The sequence below is a fragment of the Hypomesus nipponensis genome, chromosome 20 (genome assembly GCF_054491055.1).
Source record: "Hypomesus nipponensis isolate SF chromosome 20, ASM5449105v1, whole genome shotgun sequence".
In the NCBI taxonomy this organism is placed as follows: Eukaryota; Metazoa; Chordata; class Actinopteri; order Osmeriformes; family Osmeridae; genus Hypomesus; species Hypomesus nipponensis.
This window is the reverse complement of record NC_140380.1, coordinates 8,607,501-8,628,784: the sequence shown is the minus strand read 5'-3', so window position 1 is coordinate 8,628,784 and position 21,284 is coordinate 8,607,501. Positions and strand designations below refer to the sequence as shown.

The following is a 21,284-nucleotide window of genomic DNA, read 5'->3' as shown; positions in this document are numbered from 1 at the left end:
CGAATGGATCAGACCACCTTTGCAATGTATGATCTGATTGCTATCACTTAGCTAGATGTAATGCTGCATGTCTTGGAGTGAATTAAAGTATGTTAATATGTCACGGATGAAGATAGTTAGGCGTGGTTTGTGTCACAAACCGAAAGCACCCTTTCTAACTTCTGCACAGTGGTTTATTCTTACCTATGTCATTATGGTGTATTATATATTGCAGGTAAAGGTGTTTCTCCATGAGATGTCAACGAGACAGCCAGTCTCATGAATGTCGATCAAACTTGACATTTATTGCTTTGAATACGACGTTTTTTATTATTATTATGAAACGCCATAGCCATTGTGATTCATTTTGCCCGCTGTCATGGTAACTGCATTCTAATCACACCTCTTGTTTTTGTCAGTACTTGCAACTTACAATCATGAAATAAAACTTAGTAACCCGGCCTGTCAATTTCTGACATCCTTTATCACAGTGAGAGAATGAGAGAATGAATTACATTTGGTGCTTTGACAAGAGATTAAGAAAAGTTAAAACGCAGTCTCTACAGTAAGTATTTCGAGAGATTCTAACTAACCTAGGCCACTTGTACGACGCGCAAGTCTAGGCTACCTACAGTGAGCTAGATAAACAATAGCACAACAGCTAGGTTAAGTGGATTCAATACATTTCTAAAACATGTGATCTCATAGTTGGCAATTAGCTGTACTTATGTAATAGTCATTACCTCAGCATGTGCTTATTTCATTCCATGCAGTCTCTAAAGAAGCATGGATCTCTACGATAATCTCGGCGTGGTTGGAGAGGGAAGCTATGGCACTGTGATGAAATGCAGACACAAGGAGAACGGCCACATCGTGGCTATCAAGAAGTTTATAGACAAAGAGGACGACAAAAATATTAAGAAGATCATCACGAGGGAGGTCAAACTGCTGAGGGTGAGGAGAGAGGCGCAGGAGAGAGACACTATAGGCTAAAGCATATAGCATTTTCTGTCCCTCAGTTTGATGTAGTTAAACTCCACTACTTAGCTGTCATCCACAAGCTGACATAGGCCATTTCAAAGCATGGCACAGAAGGAATATTTGTGTTTACATCTGTGTGTATACATGTGTGTGTGCATCATTACTCTACTCCACCCCCACCTTGATGGTTCATGAACACCAGTTTGTGTGTGTTCTAACGCAGAAATTCCATCACGAGAACCTGGTGAATATGCTGGAGGTGTTCCGCTTCCGGAATCGTCTGTACTTGGTGTTTGAGTACATGGACCGTACGGTTCTGGAGGAGCTGGAGAGGAACCCCTGGGGACTGGACCACCATAGGCTCCGTAAACACATCTTCCAGATCCTCCGAGCGGTCGAATACCTCCACAGCAACAGTGCAAGTATTGTCATAAGATAAGATAACTGTTGATCCCCAGGCTGGGAAATGTGGGTGTTACCTCAACAGGGACACAGGCACAAATACAAATTAAGAGATTATATATATCACATGATAAACAAATTAATAAGGATGTACATTATTTAAAATGTATGTTTTTAGGCCATCTAAAGCGGTCCAAAGTAGGTAAATAAATTAAGTTAAAAAGGAATGTCATGGCTTAGAACCTGTTGACAGATTGTGATATCTGCTAGTTTTACTACTATACACATTTCTATGTAGTTTTTTACGACTAATGTCTGAAGGGCTTCTCAGTTGCACCACAGATACATCGCAAATGTGCACATCTATAAACGAGTCAGGCAGTTAAAACAGCCTGAGGGACGACACTCCAGCGTTTACAACCATTCCGTCAAAATCACTGAGCGTGACAAACAAAGGTGCCTCCGTTTGACACGTTGAGTGCTCCCGACGGTGAAAAACGTCAAGATGACTGCGAACGGTGACCAATAAACGCAGAGTTGTGTTTCCCCCCCCCCCCCCAAACAGATCATTCACAGAGACATCAAACCAGAGAACGTGCTGGTGTCTAACTCCGGGGTGGTGAAGCTATGTGACTTTGGGTTTGCGAGGACGCTGGCGCCGACCGGAGAACCCTTCACGGACTATGTAGCCACGAGATGGTACAGAGCACCAGAGCTGTTGGTGGGAGACAAGACATACAGCAAGTAAGGAAGGCAGCTAGGGTCAGTTCAGGTGCTGGTCTGTCTCAATGTCTTGGGTTTCCCCTCTCTCTCTCTCTCTCTCTCTCTCTCTCTCTCTCTCTCTCTCTCTCTCTCTCTCTCTCTCTCTCTCTCTCTCTCTCTCTCTCTCTCTCTCTCTCTCTCTCTCTCTCTCTCTCTCTCTCTCTCTCTCTCTCTCTCTCTCTCTCTCTCTCTCTCCCTCCCTCCCTCCCTCCCTCCCTCCCTCCCTCCCTCCCTCCCTCCCTCCCTCCCTCCCTCCCTCCCTCCCTCCCTCCCTCCCTCTCTCTCTCTCTCTCTCTCTCTCTCTCTCTCTCTCTCTCTCTCTCTCTCTCTCTCTCTCTCTCACACACTCACTCAGTCTGTCTTAGCTACTTCAGTTCAGGAGCCTGTCTCTGTTTCCCCGTGTCAGGCCTGTGGATGTCTGGGCTGTGGGCTGCCTGATCATTGAGATGTCCACCAGCATGGCCTTCCTGACAGGCACCTCTGACCTCGACCAGCTCCACAAGATCGTCAGCAAAGTGGGTGAGTCGGCTGGCTTGGAGGGCAAGGAGACGACCACTTACCGGCGTGGCGTGGCGTGTAGGCTAGGCAGCATCCTTGGATGAACTTCATGACCTCTGAGACGACCTCTAAAGTGGTCGCTGTAAGTACAACAGTGGTCTGTTTGGACAGACTTAATCAAAAGTCCCGTCCGTTGTCCGGAGGGGACACCCAGATAAGACTGGCTGTCTCATAAAGACGGCCACTGGCCCTGCTAGGATTCCACCATTGTGTGGAAAGTAGGTCAGTGAAAGACAAAAGCGTCGACTGGATCCTTCTCTCACTCCCTCTGGAGATGAAAATGAATCTTTTCATCCTTTCATGACGGAAGGCCGGATTTGCATCCTACGCGTGGTGGTGTGGCTCTGCAAAAGCTGACCGGGGAATTGGGTCCTGTAAATAATCTTCATTAAACCCCTTTGGCATCTCGACTGGACACAATGCCACCCCCTCTAGACAAATAAGGGGCGGGAAAAGAGAGGGGAGGAGATGAGACAAGAGGAGGAGAGGAGCCTGAGTGTCTGTCTCTTGGTGTCTCCGTCAGGCTTGAGCTCAGGCTGATAGCTAATGATGACTAATGGATATCCATCTCCCCTGACACTACCATTACCTCCAGAGAGAAAGCAAACTCTCTTCATCTCCCTCTCTGTCCCTCCCTCCCTCCGTCCCTCTCTCTCTCTCTCCCTCCCTCCGTCCCTCTCTCTCTCTCTCTCTCTCTCTCTCCCTCCCCCTCTCCCTTCCTCTTTTCTATCTCTGTTGCTCTTTCTCTCACACATAAAAGCACACACGCTTGTTTACTCTCCATATCTGTGCCAAAACCATCTACTTTTTTCCATAACGCCCTTCCTGTTTCTCCCATTCATCTCTATCCTCCCCTTCCACCCCCTCTCTCTTCCCCTTTCTCTCCCTCTCCCTCTCTCCACCCTGCACCTCTCTCTCTCCCTGCACCTCTTTCTGTTCCACCACATCTCTCTGTTGTTCAGTAACAGTCCATCCGCCCCTCTCGGTGATCTGAGAGGCCTCCGAAAAACACTGTGTCGCCCTTAATATCCTCTCAGCCATGACTCAGCACTGTGGAGGCAGGCAGCAGACTGGCCCAGCAGGCACACTTCCACTAGCTGTGTTGCACATCCATGAATCCTAAACCATGTACAGCCGCAGGGGGTTGAGTTGAGCTCGGTGGTTAGAGCGTCTGCCTTAAGATGACAGGCTCCCCACTGTGTTTCTTGGGATAAAAGCGTCTGCTAAACCGATACACGATGTACTGTACATAACCGATGACGCGTTACATATGAAACTGTTCATGTCGTTATAGCTTTTGCTGTCGACGTTCTTCCATGTTCACGTCCACTATCTTGCCTGTTTGATTAATAGTATTATCTATTTTAACAGGATCAAATTGCACCAGAGTTAGCTAGCAGCTCATCTTAGTCCATTGTCTCTGGGCAGGGAGGCTAAGAACAATATTCTGTTCTCTCCTGCTTCCTACTGGGCAGGCCCTCTGACCTGCCAGCAGCTGGACCTGTACTTCCAGAACCCCAGCTTCGCCATGGCAACCCTGCCCGAGGCCGAACCCTCCCGAGACCCACGCAGGAAGTACCGCAAGCTCCACCCCCTGGTGGCAGAGATAGTGGATGTGAGTCCCTGTGTGTCATTGAGCGGGTGGACTGTTTATAATCGTGATGCCATGTAGTCATTGAGCACATGGTTTTTGAAAGGGACGGGGTCGGGATGGGGTAGAGCATTCTCGAGAGGTTGCATGTTTAATTCGTTGCTCTGGATAAAAGCTCCTGTTAAACTAATGTGTTATTATTAACTGCATGGTGGTCAGTGGGACCTTCATCTAAAGTGTTGCTCACGGCGCTTTTCCTGTGTTTTGTTGTTGTTGTTGTTGTTTCAGACATGCCTCCAGATAGACCCGTCAGACAGGGTGACCTGCTGCCAGATACTGGGACACCGCTACTTCACCAAGGACCAGTTCCCTGAGAGGTGGGCATCTCCACATCACGATGGGTGGGGCGGAGAGGGAAGGGGGGAGGGGAGAGAGAGGGGGGGGGGGGGGAGAGGGGTGGGAGAGAGAGAGAGGGGGGGGGAGAGAGAGAGAGAGGGGGGGGGAGAGGGGGAGAGAGGGGGAGGGGGGAGAGAGGGGGAGAAAGGGAGGGGGGGAGAGAGAGAGGTGGGCAGAGAGAGAGGACATTTGAGTCACGCGCAGTCTCAGCCTCAGGACTCATGAACCATCATTCCATGCAGAGAACATGGTGTTCCGTACAGACATGATACCTGACCCTGTGCGTCCACAGGTGTGTCTGATTCATCATTCAGGACTCGACTGGCGGACACCCCCAAGGGTACCTCTGTCCTGCGTTTTTTTTTCTTCTTTTTGTCGGGCGTAGAGAGAGAGAGAGAGAGAGAGAGAGAGAGGGGGGCGTTGCCCTCATCATGACCGTGTGTTTTCTACTTCAGAAAGGCGTTGTTGTGTTTTGGTTGCTCTCTCACGGCAGGTTCATCCCTGAGATCCAGGCTCTTCTGGAGAAGGACGCCAGGATAAACAACACGCCCCGGAGACCCTCCAGCCTGCAGCAGGAGGAGCTGGCTGCAGACTCCTCCCCCAACTCCAGGAGACAATGGAAGGTACTGTGAACCAAAACAAGCCCCTCGGGTCAAGAAGTGGTCTGTTGCCAATTGTGTGTGTGTGTGTGTGTATGCGCCTGCGTCACCCTTAAACACACCCCTAAGATAGATACATTTAATATATAGCGTGATATGACGTGATAAGGATACGTTTCTTGATGGGTGCGGACGTCTTATCAGGAGCCAGAGAAGCAGAAGTGTGGGAAGAAGGAGAAGCCGTCCAGGGCGGCCAGAAGGCCAGAGAGGAAGGTGGCCGACAGCCCTACGACCCAGACCAGGGCCTCCACCCCAGAGCCCCCCTTGGACAAGGCCTCCACCCCCGCCACCATCACCATGCCCCCCATCAACACCTCCAACTACCGGTTCACCACAGGACACTCCTGCCTGGATCTCATCAAGACCAGGTCAGTCACCCAGGTTTGGACGACCAACAGCTGGCTGGCTTGAGAGACAAAAAACCCAGCTGACGTAATCACATGCCGGCGAGCTATCTGTTCCGAGAACGACGTTGCTGATGCGTTGTTCGTCCTCCGCCCAGCAGGGGCAGCGAAAGGCCCTGGTGCCGTTGCGTGTGCCGCTGCATGTGCAGGAAGGCCAAGCGGCTCCCCAGCCCAGCTGACCCGGCCGGAGGAACCGGCCTGGAGCCCGAAGACAACTCCTCTCAGGTGCAACTGACCTCTGACCCCTGCTATGCCTGCAAAACACCAGGGAGGTTTAGTCTGTGTGGTGGTTGGAGGGTGAGGCCTCTATAAGGCTGGCTGGGGCTCTGCCAAATCCTCTGGCGTTGTTTCCATGGCTACTATGGCCTGAGTGACTCAGCTCTCAGATATGTCAAGGTTTGGGAGAACCTCACTGGGCGCGTTCAGGAGAACAGAAGAGGAACAGAACAGGGAGTGGGGAGAGAGACATGCGCATCTGCGCCTTAGTGTAACAAACATGCTGCTTGTTTACTGCAATTGTCAGTCTCCTCAAAGTAGTGAATGAGTAATTAGTAAACGGGACTATACTAAGTACTCTTTAACCAAGTATGCTTTTTTTATTTATTTGTGTTTTATTGACTCGATGGATTGCCACACCCTGCAGCAAGTGGAGCTGACCTGCCTGGCAAAGAAAAAAGCGATGTCTATCAGGGACCTGCGACTCCCTGGGCTTCCTGTCTACCGCCACCAGGTGGAGCTCAAGCTCTCAGATGGTAAACCCAGTTGCTATGGTTTTCTCCTCCTCCAGCCAGCAGTCCTAATAATATCCATCCACCATTGTGCTTTTGTGCATGAAGGGCCTGCAGAGCTGCAGGGGCAGTTAGGGGTCCCACAACAACAAACTATTTTGGTTCCTCCAAAGGGTTTCAGGGGACGAAAAAAGACCTCACACCCACAGACTAATATAAACTGTGGGGCCTCTGGTGAGCTGCTATGAGCTAGTCACGAGGGGGCGGGTGGGGGGGGGGGGGGGGTCAACTCTGGTGCAGCCTGCCAGGTTGGAGCGAAGCCCAGGTGCAGAGACAAAAGAGGCCCTGCGATCCAGGAGGTTGGATTCATCTGTTTGTTTGTGGTTTGGGAGGTTATGAGATGTGGTTATCTGAAAGGGAATAGAGTGGAAGTACGGAATTGTTGGTTGCCGGCTTGACTGAGAAGTGTAAAGACCGAAACTGGGCATTGTTTGTGTCTAATAGTCAATTGAAAAGACAGAAATATATAGAGATAAAAAGAAATGTACTTCCCCTACATCCTCATCCCTTCATCCCTCAGCTTTCATCCAGACGGCCGACCCTGTGACCAGACTGACTGACTAATTAATTAATTAACAAAGATGAAAATGTCTGCGATTTATGTGTGTGCCTCTTCCCTGGTCTTTGATGGTCTGGCTGTCCACTGGGGGGCAGTGTGGAGCTGGGGGCTGTGTCTTAGCGTGTTAAGGCTTTTGTTTTGTGTTTTTTGTCAAAACAGGCAAGGATGTGTCATCCACAGCCTCACACACACTCAAACACACCCCATGTCTGCATGCACACACACACACACACACACACACATGTACATAATCTAGCACACAGACATAAACATACACAAACACACATATGCATGCATAAGCATACACACACAAACACACATATGATTACACACAAACGCACACACACACACACACACACACACACAGTGACATTCTTGTCTGGTATTTTGGTTACAGTCAAGCCTGCCAAGCATTCGAGGAAAGAGCAGAGCAAAGAAGATTCCAGAATACCTTCATTATTGTCTTTCGACTTCCCAGACCAAGGCAGTAAGTAGGTACGTATCTGACAAGGAGACAGGTTGGTGCTGTTGGAATGATCCCATTACCTGCTCTCTCAAAGGTAAAGCAAACTGTCATTCTAGAATAACGGTAAAACCCCATGGAAACGTTCTAGAACAAAGTTTGAGGTCAATATTGTTGCCATGTTTTTTTTTTTTTTTCAGGTTCTGAAAAAGCAAATCGGATGAGCTGCGCCATCCTGTTAATCAGACAATAAACTCAGTGATCCCTTCTATCAAACACTGAACATATAAAAAACAATCGCTGCTGACAATAAATGTTCTGGATACATTTCCAGTTTGATGCAGTGCTTTTTTACACAGCTGCAACCAACATTTTTTATTTATTATTATGAATAAATCAAATCTAATATCCCGCCTTTGAAATGTCTAAATATTTCTAAAGACTTTCTAAATAATCAGGTTTTTAATTGGGAAATCAATTATTTATTTTTTTATCAGTATTAAACAAAGCGACATTTACGCATTAATACGTATTTAATTTGGTCCTTGTGAGAGTTGATATGTAGATTACAGGCAACCAACAAGTGGAGTTAAAAACTTTTATCCAGGAATGTGTCCATATATACCGTACAGCTACACTGATCTCCGCCACTGCGTGGCTTTTCAAAGGAGACCAATAAAAAGGCAGAGATTTCTTTCGACTGACCAATCACATGGCAGCATTCGTCGGTCTTGTCATTCTATTTCTAGAGGAGCGGCGGAGGGTGGGATGCACCGACAGCTGACGTCTTCAGTATCCGCATATTTCAGTCCATTTTCCCCTTTCAGTCTTCTTAGACACAAGTATCTGGACGCTGCCGGTTGATTGATGCATCTTTTAACAGTTACCAGTTAAGACTGTGTTCGGTGTATTCGGAAGAATTTTGAGTTTTTTTTCGATCGAATCACTGTACATTACCGCTCTCTCTAGTGTCAGAAATGGACGAAAAGCTGTTTACGAAGGAAATTGATTTGTGGATTGAACAACTCAACGAATGCAAACAGTTGTCAGAGAACCAAGTCAAAACACTTTGTGAGAAGGTAAGAGTTGTTTAAGTTTGAACTCTAAAGTAGACAATCATAAATTCAGAGAATATAGCCTAGTTGTCATCACCTGGTTGTCACTTAGGTAAAAGTTACCCACTTTTCCATTGGTAAACAAGCGATTCGGACCATTCCATATACTCCGGTGACTGAAGTCATTCTGTTTTCGGGAATGATATTCGTTACAGTATCACAGTGTAGCTTTTCCAGAACTTATAAGCAGACATTCTTAAAATGGCGTCTGTGTGGTGTGACATTACACTGAACATTTTTTTTTTTTGAAAGCTGTGAGATTTAAATGTTCCTCAATACTGCCTGTTTAGGTTGCACATCTTGGAAGCCATTTAATTTTGAAATGAATAGTAACTTATTGTGTAGTTGGGTTAGCTTTGGAGTGTATTGGTACAACAGCAACTTTGTGCCAGGCAACTAGGGAGAATGCAAACCACATACCAAGTTTACTACCAACTAATTCAACTTCACTGGGAGTCCCTCTAGGAAGAAATATGCTCTCATCCAGATACTACACAACGAACAATTTAATAACAGTAAATGTAGACTATGGAAATGCCCGCTGATACGATGGTCTCAATGAAGAATATGAAACCTCGAAGTTGCTTTGGACTGAAGCAGGAGACCACTAAAGTAAAATAACAAACTCACTGTCAATCTCTTAGCGACATAGCGGAGCAAAGCAGTGTAACGGTTTGACAGGGTCTCACTGTAAACAGGAGAGGGCCACAACTAGGTCAAACGGAAAGTCTCCTAATTTCTCTTCATTATCCAATCTGGACCGAGCTGGTATGTATGTCAGAGGCCCAGACAAGGCCAGTGCCCAGCACTGTAGCTTGTGGAACTTCAGTCTGTGTGGGTCTGGTCTGAGCTGGGATTTGACCTCAATCTCTCCTGACTGTCTTTTTTACTACACAGACGGTGCACTGTGGCACCTCAGTTCCCAGGCTTAAGAGTTGTCTGCACGTAAACCTCGATTTGTTTACTGTAAATCCATCCTCAGCGGGTTGTTGCGTACAGTAGGACACTCCATTCAGGGTCCAAGCAGAGCACCAGAGCTCTTGACAACAGCATCATCATGTTAATGTAAACCATGACCACACCATTGCCCTGAAAACATACAGGTAGCCTAAGAAAATGCACCTGTTGTTGTTATAATATAGGTGACTCTCCCTCATGGGATCCAATGTGTGGGTTCCAGAATGCTTGTTATGGTGTGTTCTAGAATGCTTGTAATGATGCATTCCAGAAAGGTAGTTATGATGTGTTACAGAATAATAGTTGTGTTCCAGAATGGTTGTTGTGATGTGATCCAGAATGGTTGTTGTGATGTGTTCCAATGCAGAAGGGTGAAGAGGTCCCATCCCCCCTGTGTTGGACTGATGTATTCGGCAGAATGCGTTGCCGTGGTATAAATAGCCCCGGATGGGATTGATTCTGGCTTGCATCATCATATTGTTGCTAGGCGACGTGATTTAAGTGAACTGTGGCGTTCAGGCAGGCTTTCTGTTCTGGAGCTAGCGGTTGGAGGAAGGCAAACGTGAACGTTCAATTACAATAATATAAATCTACATTCTGGAAGAGCTTAAAGACTGTTTCTAACTCTGGGGAGGAGTGTGTTCAATTGACATCCATTCTAGTGCTAGGGGGTGAGACTAGCCATAACGCTCATTTCTGTTTTCAAGCTAAAACGTCTCTTAGACAACATGGTGTTCTCCAGATGCCTCGTTTCAGGGGCTTGTTGTGATCTCAGATCAGCTGTTTGTGGTGGTGTGTCACCTGATCATGCCATAACTACAAATCTGATGATTCAGCCATCGCCCGGGAACAGGAGAGTTGTTTAGTTCAGTCATCATGAGGTCATAATTGAACCCTTCCTAGATAAGTAAGCACCATTTCTTTTGTTTTACATCAGCCGCTCCCCGTGGAACCTTGTGACCATGGGGATGATTGCCGCAGGCCAATTGATGACTTCACACAGTCAGCAAGTGTTCTGTTTACCCTGTGATGTCACAGTAGGCTTAAGGTTCAAAGAGGGGGGGGAGGGGAGGGGGAGTCATTCATTGACCAGAGTAGTATCCATGTAGATTGTGGCAAATAACTACAGGTCAGCAGCGTCTAAAGTGACTTGAGAACTGAAATACCCCCAAGACAAGTGGGCAATTCTTAGAACGAGCTTGCATCAGTGACCACAGACTGTACCCTGTAAGAATTCTGCCAGACGTTTTTTTTCTATTTTCTATTTCCAACCAGAGTGTTTGGTTGGCTGGGATAGGTGGGTATGGATAGGGGTGGGGACAGGGGTAGGGGTGGAGACATGAACAGGGGTGCTTTGAAAGTCCCGCCATGCGTCATGTGTCATGGCGTGGAGAGAGGGGATTGTTTGGAAGCGTATGTAGGTCATCACTGGCCTGGTCAGGAGCGCTGAGTCGCCCATCTGGCTCTGTGGTGTGCTCACACTCACATCCTCTGTCTCTCTGTCTCTGTCTCTCTCTCTCTCTCTCTCTCTCTGTCTCTCTCTCTGTCTCTGTCTCTGTCTCTCTCTCTCTCTCTCTGTCTCTCTCTCTCTCTCTGTCTCTCTCTCTCTCTGTCTCTGTCTATCTCTCTGTCTCTCTCTCTCTGTCTCTCTCTCTCTCTGTCTCTCTCTCTCTCTCTCTCTCTGTCTCTCTCTCTCTGTCTCTGTCTCTTTACATCTGTCTATCGAGTCACCTCCATCCCTCCTTTCCCCATCCTGCCCTGGTCAGAGGGCAACCTGGGTCTAACTCGCAAACTAAACCGAGCTCTCTCCTCTCCTCATTCCTCTCCTGCTGTGTTAAAGTGGATCAGTGCTCTCCAAAGTTCCCCTGACTCCTTCCCCCTCTGATCCATATCCACACCCACAGATGGACAGCCTGGCCAACTAATGCCCCTTAAAATGAGAGCCACCAGGTTAACATTTGTTTAAGGCTCAGGCCTTTGCTGCTAACTGTGAGAGAGAGGCAGGCAGACACAGACTGACAGATGGCGAGAGAGAGAGGGAGATATGTATTGGCAACAAACACGATCGTCCAGTTCATTCCCGCGTGTGTTTACCAACGACGACACTCCCTGTTCTTAGCGACTCGAGTCTTTCGGAGAAGAACTAACTCTCCACCAGCACACCAGAGGGACAGTTATTCCCCAGGGGTGCTCTGCACCCTGTGACCCCACCAACTCGCCAGGGATCTCTACCCTCCAACTCTGATGCATTTACAATCTCTCATTCGACCCGGGGGGGGGGAGTGTATTCCTGACCTTTGACCGTTGAAACACAGACTCATGGTTCATCCACTGCAGGCCTGCAGGCTGGACACCAAGCAGAAGGAACGAACGTGGAGATGCGCTGACCTTTCTTAGCTCAGTGGCGCTTCGCCATCAGGGATGTTCAAAGTTCAAATTGCCCCCTGGTTCGCCACGTTGCATAAAAGCTTCCGCCAAGCGAACACGCAGTATTACAATCATTATTCGGACGATATCACCTCTCCCTTCTCCCCTCCCCCAGGCTAAGGAGATCCTGACCAAGGAGTGCAACGTGCAGGAGGTCCGATGTCCGGTCACGGTGTGCGGGGACGTCCACGGCCAGTTCCATGACCTGATGGAGCTGTTCCGGATCGGGGGGAAGTCCCCCGACACCAACTACCTCTTCATGGGGGACTACGTGGACCGGGGCTACTACTCTGTGGAGACGGTCACACTCCTGGTGGCTCTCAAGGTGAGGGACGGCCACTTGCTAGGACCCTAGGGCAGTGGTTCCCAATCCTGGTCCTCGGGGACCCCCTGCCCTGCAAGTTTTAGATATTTCCCTGCTCCAACACACCTGATTCAAATAAATGGGCCTGATAATCAACCATTCATTTGAATCAGGTGTGTTTGAGCACCACTGCTCTAGGGGAAGTGTTACATGGTTATTGTCGCATGTGGTCGCACTGTTGCCTGAGATGTGGTCACTGTGCCTGGTAAATACAGACCATTCCTTGACTGACACCACCAAAATATCCTCAACTGGCGTACGTTCTATATCCGTTATTTGTTTAGCCTTCGCTATGTAACTAACACGTGAAGAGGCTTAAATACCGCGGATTAATGTGTGTTCAGATCAGACGAGCTCCTCTCATATACTGAGGGAAGGGTATTTTTAGACCTGTATGCTGGGTTTGGCCTTGATCCTAGGTGAGGTACAGGGAGCGCATCACGATCCTGCGGGGGAACCACGAGTCGCGTCAGATCACTCAGGTCTACGGCTTCTACGACGAGTGCCTCAGGAAGTACGGCAACGCCAGCGTGTGGAAGTACTTCACTGACCTGTTCGACTACCTGCCCCTCACCGCCCTCGTGGACACCCAGGTAGCATAGACGCCGTCACTGTTCCAGACTACAAGCACATTATAAAAGAGATTGAGGAAATTATGGATTTTTATTTCATTCATTCATTCATTTGAAAACATCCTGTTCATCTCCATTTCCTGTTTGAATTGAGCAGTGACCTCTGACCTCTGTTCTCCTCAGATCTTCTGTCTCCATGGAGGTCTGTCGCCGTCCATCGACACGCTGGATCACATCCGAGCCCTGGACCGCCTCCAGGAAGTCCCGCACGAGGTATACGACTCACTTCCTCCCCCCAGCAACACCGGCTCTGCCCATCCCATTGACTTGCTGGGAAGTTAAAAAGACACATATCTGACTCTCCTTCACCTCCCTCCACTCATCTCCCCCACCTATCCTTTCACCTATCTCTTTCCTCTCCCCCCCCATTAACCCCTCTTCCCTTCCCTCTCTTCCCTCTCTTCCCTCTCCTCCTCCAGGGCCCCATGTGTGACCTGCTGTGGTCAGACCCGGATGACCGGGGCGGCTGGGGCATCTCTCCCCGGGGGGCGGGCTACACCTTCGGCCAGGACATCTCCGAGACCTTCAACCACGCCAATCGGCTCACCCTAGTGTCCCGGGCCCACCAGCTGGTCATGGAGGTGAGGTCTGGGGCCCGCGCAACGCCTGATGGGCCTTCACGAGCCCATCAGCCTCTTTCTCCCTCTGGAGGTCTCTATGGGGGCCTCTATACCTCCTATGGGGCCCATTTTATGGGGGGCGTCTATGGGGCTTATATGAATCGATATCAGCTGCTCTCTTGGCCAGCAAACAGATGTTTGTGTTAGTAGTTATTAAGTTGGGTTTGAGTGGGTTGGCCTGGTGTTCTCTCCTCTCCACTGGAGATGTCACATGACTCAGTGGTTTCTAGATTTGTTGCCAACTCCTTTCTGTCTTGTCTCTCACCAGGGTTACAACTGGTGTCACGAGAGAAACGTGGTAACGATTTTCAGCGCCCCCAACTACTGTTATCGCTGCGGTAACCAGGCTGCTATTATGGAACTCGACGACACCCTCAAATACTCTTTGTAAGTGTTCTAGAGGGCTGATGTCCAACGGCTGAGCCTGAAGCTGCCACTTGATGACGCGTTACGCTTCCAGCACTGTGCTGGATGTGTGTACTTGAATTACATGGGCTCAGAGGAGGAGGATAAAGGAAATAAGTGATGATCATTTCAAATGAAAACTCTGTTGATGATTGAGTGCGAAGATGCACGATAAACTTCTCAGGGAAATTACTGATCTCCTGTGTTCTTTCCACCCCCCCCTGCCCCCACCCTCTCTCTGTCTCCCCCCCCCCCACCCTCTCTCTGTCTCCCCCCCTCCCCCACCCTCTCTCTGTCTCCCCCCCTCCCCCCACCCTCTCTCTGTCTCCCCCCTCCCCCACCCTCTCTCTGTCTCCCCCCCCCACCCTCTCTCTGTCTCCCCCCTCCCCCTCCTCTCCGTCTCCCCCACAGCCTGCAGTTCGACCCTGCTCCTCGTAGAGGAGAACCCCACGTCACCCGACGAACCCCGGACTACTTCCTGTAAACCCAGACGACTTCCTGTGTGCCCACACTACTCCCCCGTAAACACTCCCCTGGTTTGTACAGTTCCCTATCTCCACAATGTCCTCCAGTACCTTCAGCATCCTGACGCCCAGCCTGGACTGGGCGACACCGTAACCGTGACAACGTACAAAATCTACGCTTCACACCAAGAGGCTGTTTATAAGCTGACTGAAAGCCCCTGTGCACATGGACCAAAGGGTGTGTGCCATATTGACTGTTGAGAGGGTGAAGACTCCTGGTGAAGATCACCACGGTAGAGATGTAGACAATGATTTCACAGTTTCCTGTGCTGGTCTTCTTGGTCCATCACAAGATGAGAAAGCACAATTGAAGCTATACAACAGTTTTTTTTATCCCAATGTACCATTGTTTTTAAATCCCTTCATTTTCAGATTCTCTAAATCTGAGAGATGATTTTTTATTTTTTAAGCGGAAGCATTGTAATATAAGTCAGAGGAAGCTGAAGACTTTCATACCAAAAGGTTTTCTTTGTTGTCTTTTTTTATTTTGAGTGACTCAAACAATTTTTAATCTGGGTCTTGTCAAATGCACTACAGAGACACTATGTTCTGATATATAGCGGACAGAAAATAATATTCCATGGTTGAAATCACACTCACTTTCTCATTTTTGATGACGATGTCTGTATTGACGGATCCAAAATAAAAAAATTGCTCCTTTACCAAGTGTGCTGTGTTCTTCCACCTGTTTCTATGACTTCACTTTAAAAAAAAAACACTTGCTATGCATACGATCAGTTGGGACGTTTTGAATTTGTCTAACAAGAATCCCTATTGCATTGTACTATTAACGATCTGGGGCCGTATTCACAAAACTAAACGTATTCACCAAAAGTAGCTCCAAACTTGACGATTTCTGAGAAACTCCAAAAGAGAGGTGAGCGGAGGAACACAAAAGGTTGCCTCCTCCCTCTCCCTCCATCAGCTGCAGTTACTCCTCCAGCCACCAGAGGGAGCTATACATCCACTAGGTGGCAGAGGCAGCAAAGGACAGTGGAGAGTGACTGTCAACAAGTGACGTGAAAGAAGCAAAAGGTAAAGAGACAGAGGTCCTCAAAGGCCATCTCTCCAATGTGATCCTCCAGGCCCAGCCTACCTCTAACCCAGTCCTGGTTATTCCAAGCCCCTACCCCTTCCTCTGCTATAACCCAGCCCTGAGAGGCAGAGAGAGAGGCAGAGAGAGAGAGAGACAGTGAGGCACAAACAGAAAGATAAACCAACAGAGAACAAAAGAGAAGAAGTGATTGATTTGATTGGGGGGGGTCAAATGGCTGAGCGGTTAGGGAATCGGGCTACCAATCAGAAGGCCGCCGGTTCGATTCCAAGCCGTGCAAAATGACGTTGTGTCCCTGGGCAAGGCACTTTACCCTACTTGCCTCAGGTGGAATGTCCCTGTACTTATTGTGAGTCGCTCTGGATAAGCAAGTCTGATAAATGACTAAATGTAAATGTAAATGTGTTGGGGAAGGATGTTAACCCCGTCACGGGTGTGTGTGTGTGTGTGTGTGTGTGTGTGTGTGTGTGAGGAGAGTCCACACACACACACCTCCTGTCCTCCTGACTCACAGTCATGTCCTTGTCAATCATCTCTCCAGGGGTCGGCCAGTTGTTTGCGTCCCCAAAGTCTCCAACCTGGCAACACAACAGACCACAGTGTTAACACACACTGTCCAACCTGGCAACGCAACAGGGTTAGGGTTAGTCCATCCTACTCCAAATGACACCTGCTTTGTTTTCCAATTCCATCAGCATTTAGTCTTGAAACTTGTTTGAGAAACTTGCCTTGTACCTGGAGCCTTATTCACAAAACATTTTATATTACCAAGGAGTTCTCCTGCAATAGCAGTTGCATTAAGGCACCGTAATAGGCGTTATTTTGTTGCTATTGCTGCCCAGTTTAAGAACACAGTACATACTTCTTATAAAACATATCTAAGATTGCTTACACTTATTATCTCAACTACCTACCTTTACGACTAATATTGAAGGGCAGGAAGGGTATCTGTTAACACAAGCTTTGCATGCGAGCCTAATGTAAGTAAGCGCTCCTCCTCTCCCTCAGTGAAGCAGGTCTCTCCTAAGCACATAGCCTCCATGTTCAGGAGAGATCAGGGCCCATTGCAATCTCCTACTATACTGAACACCTCGAGCTGTAATGTGGACTGTATTTGACTTCAAATTAATGGTTACCTTATACTAACAAAAAACTATTTAATAATTTAATATACATATTGGGTATATAACAATAACATCAATATGAAACATTTATAAATTAATTGAGACAATTTGTTGTCTCACTAAGTAAATATCGATACAGGCAATATCCTAACCACCCCCATTCGTTCTCTCCTTTGACAAAGCGTTGCCGGCCAGAGAGTTCCAGTGGTTGCCTGCTTCGGTCGGGCCCTGTTGACGTTTAACATTTATCTCTGGATCTGCTGTTAATCATTCATAGTAAGTACTAAACATGTCTCGGAAGCTCTAGAAACTTATATTTAAAAGGATATTATGAACGATGTTTAAATATGGGTAAATATATAACGTTAATATGAGTATCAGAAATACGGTTGCTAAGAGGCCTTGCTTGCTGACAACGCTACTGTGTGGCTAGCCAACGTCGTTAGCTCTACTTACATAGCCAGCTAGCTAGTGTTAACTTGATCAGTGGAAGTCAATTAAATATTAGGGTTGGAAGACATATCTTTCCATTATCTCAAGAGTTGCCAGTTTTACTTGTATTGTTATCTATCATCAATCGAACTGTAATGGAAGTTAGCTTGCGAAAGTGTCATGCTAGAAATTAAGCGGTACAGTACAGAGATAGCGAGTGAATTGTTGTCATGCAGGATAGCTAATCAACATAGCACGCCAGCTAACCAGTCAACAACAGTGAAAACGAATTAAGTTTTCCTTGTCATTTATTTTCTCAGATGCCTACCATTAAACTGCAAAGCTCTGACGGGGAGATATTTGAGGTGGATGTTGAGATAGCGAAGCAGTCTGTCACGATCAAGACAATGTTGGAAGGTAAGTTATCACCCATTCTGCATTATGTATTGAGGTCGAATGCTTGGAAAGGTGGTTTATTTAGTTAGCTAAAGTGAAATAAATCACTGCACGCGGTGATTACCTGTGTCCTTCCGGCCGACAGATCTGGGTATGGACGACGAAGGGGATGACGACCCCGTCCCACTCCCAAACGTTAACGCAGCCATCCTCAAAAAGGTAAGCCAGCGGCCTCACCTTGAAACACGTAACACATTTGAACTCCGTAGACACAATAAGGATTGAGATAGAGATGTGTGGAGATTTCAATTTGAATTATTTAGCTAACAGACGTACACACAGCGCATTTTTTAAAATTCTTCCCATTGGCACTTATTTGGTTTTCTCAATGTATGCTTCATGTTTTGGCTACCTGCAATGTTTTTGGGGCTATCTCGTTGTCATGATCAGTGACCTATGCACTTTTGTAACGCTCTCTCTTGGAAGTTGCTTTGGATAAAAGTGTCTGCTAAATGAATACATGTAAATGTGTCAAATCCTGGTCATAGGGAGTGAACGTTCCGGAACATTCTAGGAATCCAGAACCTAGTCCCAGACTGTGGTCTGTGTTGTGTTGTGGCAGGGTAGACCTCCTACAGAGAGACAAGCTGTCACCCTTTTAAGCTTGTTTCCTCACATCGTGTGTGTCTGTGTGTGTCGAGGTGTGAGACGGGCAGTTATTGGTCCACAGGGACCATCTCTCAGGCTGTAGGACAAAACCATGCAGATTATTGCGTTGTAACAAGGTGTCATTATTTGAGCATGAATTCACTTACAGACACCCCGTCACAACAACATTCCCTGCATGCCTTGGAACAGTGGTTCCCAACCCTGGTCCTCGGGGACCCCCTGTCCTGCATGATTTAGATGTTTCCCTTCTCCAACACCCCTGATTCAAATGAGTGGGTTGTTCGCCAGCTCTGCAGAATCCTGCGTATGACCATTTATTTGAATCAGGTGTGTTGGAGCAGGGAAGCATCTAAACCATGCAGGACAGGGGGTCCCTGAGGACCAGGGTTGGGAACCACTGCCTTAGAATCAAATCAAATGTATTTGTATAGCCCTTTTTACACACAAGCATGTCACAGAGGGCTTCACATACGCCCATAGAACTGCCCCTCAACCAACCTAAACCCTCAAGGAAGACAAGGAAAAACTCCCAGAAATACAGATGACTGCTTGTGCCTCACTCTGTCCTGTGTGTGTGTGTGTGTGTGCGTCCAGGTGATCCAGTGGTGTACCCACCACAAAGACGACCCCCCTCCCCCAGAGGACGATGAGAACAAGGAGAAGAGGACGGACGACATCCCCGTCTGGGACCAGGAGTTCCTCAAGGTGGACCAGGGAACCCTCTTTGAGCTCATCCTGGTGGGTCTCTCTCTCTCACACACACACACACACACACACAGCATATGGTACATAACGGCGCTTGCATGTGTGGCTATCCTCTTCCCCGGCCATCTCTGCTGTGGCTGGTGAACCTAGAGCAGGTCACGGTGGTAGAAGGGGTTCTGGGTTGAGCAACAGTCTCAGTGCTGGCGGGGGGGGGAGGCGGGGGGGGGGGGGGCAGTGCGAGGCGTCTGGTCCTGTAACTCTAGCCTGCCGTGTCGTTGGAGAACACGAGCCTGTTTACCAGACCACCATTCCGGGTTACAGAGCCTCCACCTTGACTTTGTCAGACACAGTCCCTCTCCTCCTCCTCCTCCCTAACTCTGTTTCCCCTCCCTTCTCACGGTGACCCCGCCCCCTCCCTTTTTCTGTGCCCCTCAGGCTGCCAACTACCTGGACATCAAGGGGCTCCTGGACGTGACGTGTAAGACTGTGGCCAACATGATCAAGGGCAAGACCCCGGAGGAGATCCGGAAGACCTTCAACATCAAGAACGACTTCACGGAGGAGGAGGAGGCCCAGGTACGCCTCTCAGAACACCTGGCTTTCATCTGTCCCTCCCTCCTTCCCTCCCTCCCTCTCTTTATCCACACATCTCCCTCCCTCCCTCTCTTTATCCACCTCCCTCCCTCCCTCCCTCTCTCTTTATCCACCTCCCTCCCTCCCTCTCTCTTTATCCACACATCTCCCTCCCTCCTTCCCTCCCTCCCTCTCTTTATCTCCCTCCCTCCCTCCCTCTCTCTTTATCCACACATCCCCCTCCCTTCCTTCTAACCTGTGTCTCCTCTGCAGGTACGCAAGGAGAACCAGTGGTGTGAAGAGAAGTAGAGGACACTACCAGCTGAGAGGGTTCCCCCCCCCCACACACACACTGGCACTGTTCATACTGTTAATATTTACACTCTGTAGAACTAGAGGCAGACGCCCCCCCCCACACCCATACTCCATAGCATGGCTGTTTCCATCGCTTCTGTGGTGCAGGATCATTTAAATAAAGGCTTGTACCTGTTTTACTTCACACGCTTCACTTCACCTTGAATATAAGTTTAGTCTGGTCCATTTTCTCCCCTCTCTCTCTCTCCCCCCTGCCCCTCTGATTTCAAGATTAGATGCATTCTGCCCAGTTTTGAATTGCTCTGATTGTCTTTTATACTGGACAGGGTCATTGTTTTTGTTGTTGGAAGTCAACTGAGAAAATTGTTTTTTGTTGTTGTTGACAAATGAGCCCAGTGCTAATTGTTTTGTAAAAGCAGGCTCTTTGTGGTGTCCTCTCTCCGTCACATGAAGGGGACGATTGGCTCGAGGGTATTCTGTACGGGGTGAAATGTGTGTAAACATGTCCTGTGACTGGAAATAGCTGTGTCTGTTGCAGGCGAAATGTTGTCCTCGGAAAACTTTTTTTTTTTTTTTTTTTTTTTTCTGAGTTTTGCTTTGAAGGTGACATTTAGGAATATCAACCATTATAAGTTCCAGAAGTAAATGAAATAAATACAAAAAAAAAAAACTGTTGTTTCATTATTTGTAGAGCTTGTAGGCTTTTGATGCCAATCTACACAATCACACACTTCAACAACTGGAAGCCATAATTCTCCTTCAAAAACATTTGTCCAAAATAAAAAGAACAATTACACCGATTTTGAAAATACTTTAATACATCAAAACAAAAATAAGTATTACATGAAAGACAAAGTCATTCAATGTGTAAAAATGACAGACTGGAAAGTGGAATATGAAAAATAACCGTGACAAATGTCACGTGAGGGTGCCATAATTCCCGGGACTACGGTGCACCCTAGTGGACAAAAGTAGAACGGACAACACAGCCCTTCGCTGCACACAGGAAATGTATGCTGTGCGTAAACTGGGATTGATGCAGAAAGCAAAGCTGTAAAATTAAGTCATAGTTTGGCACGTGTTTTTGGTACACTTAGTTAAAACATGCACAAGCTACAAAACATGAATATACATTGCTGAACGGTGTAAACTTTGGCAGAGAACGCAAACTTCTGCACAAACAATTTTTTCTCTTCAAGGACAGAAACATAACATTTGTATTGCTTTTTTAAGAAACGGTGGCAATTTAATAGAGTCTACAGAAACATTTTTGTAACCCTTTTCTATTCATTTTCTTTTACATAAAAACATATAAAGGTTTAATTATATATATAGGGAATTCCACATTTATAAACTTTACAACACAATGAAATATAGTACCCATTTGGTCCTGGACAGCACAACTTTCAGTCACACATTGGCAGTTTATC

At 47.6% G+C, this 21,284-nt stretch overlaps 3 protein-coding genes and 1 long non-coding RNA gene across 6 annotated transcripts; 3 read left to right on the top strand and 1 right to left on the bottom strand.

Moving 5' to 3' along the window:
- Window positions 1-403: 403 nt before the first annotated feature.
- On the top strand, window positions 404-8,260 carry LOC146246276 (cyclin-dependent kinase-like 4). Of its 2 annotated transcripts, none has more exons than XM_084683597.1 (13): window positions 404-544; window positions 753-933; window positions 1,184-1,378; window positions 1,928-2,106; window positions 2,531-2,643; window positions 4,158-4,297; window positions 4,562-4,650; window positions 5,163-5,292; window positions 5,473-5,696; window positions 5,834-5,957; window positions 6,376-6,484; window positions 7,477-7,574; window positions 7,743-8,260. In XM_084683597.1, exons 2-12 carry the CDS (start codon window positions 766-768, stop codon window positions 7,572-7,574), a joined length of 1,569 nt encoding a protein of 522 aa, XP_084539723.1. In that variant the 5' UTR covers window positions 404-544; window positions 753-765; the 3' UTR covers window positions 7,743-8,260. The 2 variants fall into 2 exon arrangements, with proteins under 2 accessions (XP_084539723.1, XP_084539722.1); XM_084683596.1 differs by having other exon boundaries at window positions 5,831-5,957.
- A 45-nt stretch (window positions 8,261-8,305) lies between these two features.
- ppp2cab (protein phosphatase 2 catalytic subunit alpha b) lies at window positions 8,306-15,248 on the top strand. Its single transcript, XM_084683600.1, has 7 exons — window positions 8,306-8,621; window positions 12,157-12,366; window positions 12,825-12,998; window positions 13,161-13,250; window positions 13,457-13,618; window positions 13,926-14,044; window positions 14,474-15,248. Exons 1-7 carry the CDS (start codon window positions 8,520-8,522, stop codon window positions 14,544-14,546), a joined length of 930 nt encoding a protein of 309 aa, XP_084539726.1. The 5' UTR covers window positions 8,306-8,519; the 3' UTR covers window positions 14,547-15,248.
- LOC146246274 (uncharacterized) lies at window positions 13,050-17,805 on the bottom strand. 2 transcript variants are annotated; one of them, XR_014734538.1, is made up of 3 exons: window positions 17,717-17,805; window positions 16,153-16,218; window positions 13,050-13,307 (listed from the first exon to the last, which is right to left on the bottom strand). It is a non-coding gene; the product is annotated as an uncharacterized LOC146246274 (long non-coding RNA). The 2 variants fall into 2 exon arrangements; XR_014734539.1 differs by lacking the exon at window positions 17,717-17,805 and adding an exon at window positions 16,555-16,755.
- skp1 (S-phase kinase-associated protein 1) lies at window positions 16,928-20,038 on the top strand. Its single transcript, XM_084683601.1, has 6 exons — window positions 16,928-17,040; window positions 17,517-17,613; window positions 17,738-17,811; window positions 18,856-18,999; window positions 19,402-19,542; window positions 19,813-20,038. Exons 2-6 carry the CDS (start codon window positions 17,517-17,519, stop codon window positions 19,846-19,848), a joined length of 492 nt encoding a protein of 163 aa, XP_084539727.1. The 5' UTR covers window positions 16,928-17,040; the 3' UTR covers window positions 19,849-20,038.
- The last annotated feature ends 1,246 nt before the right edge of the window (window positions 20,039-21,284 follow it).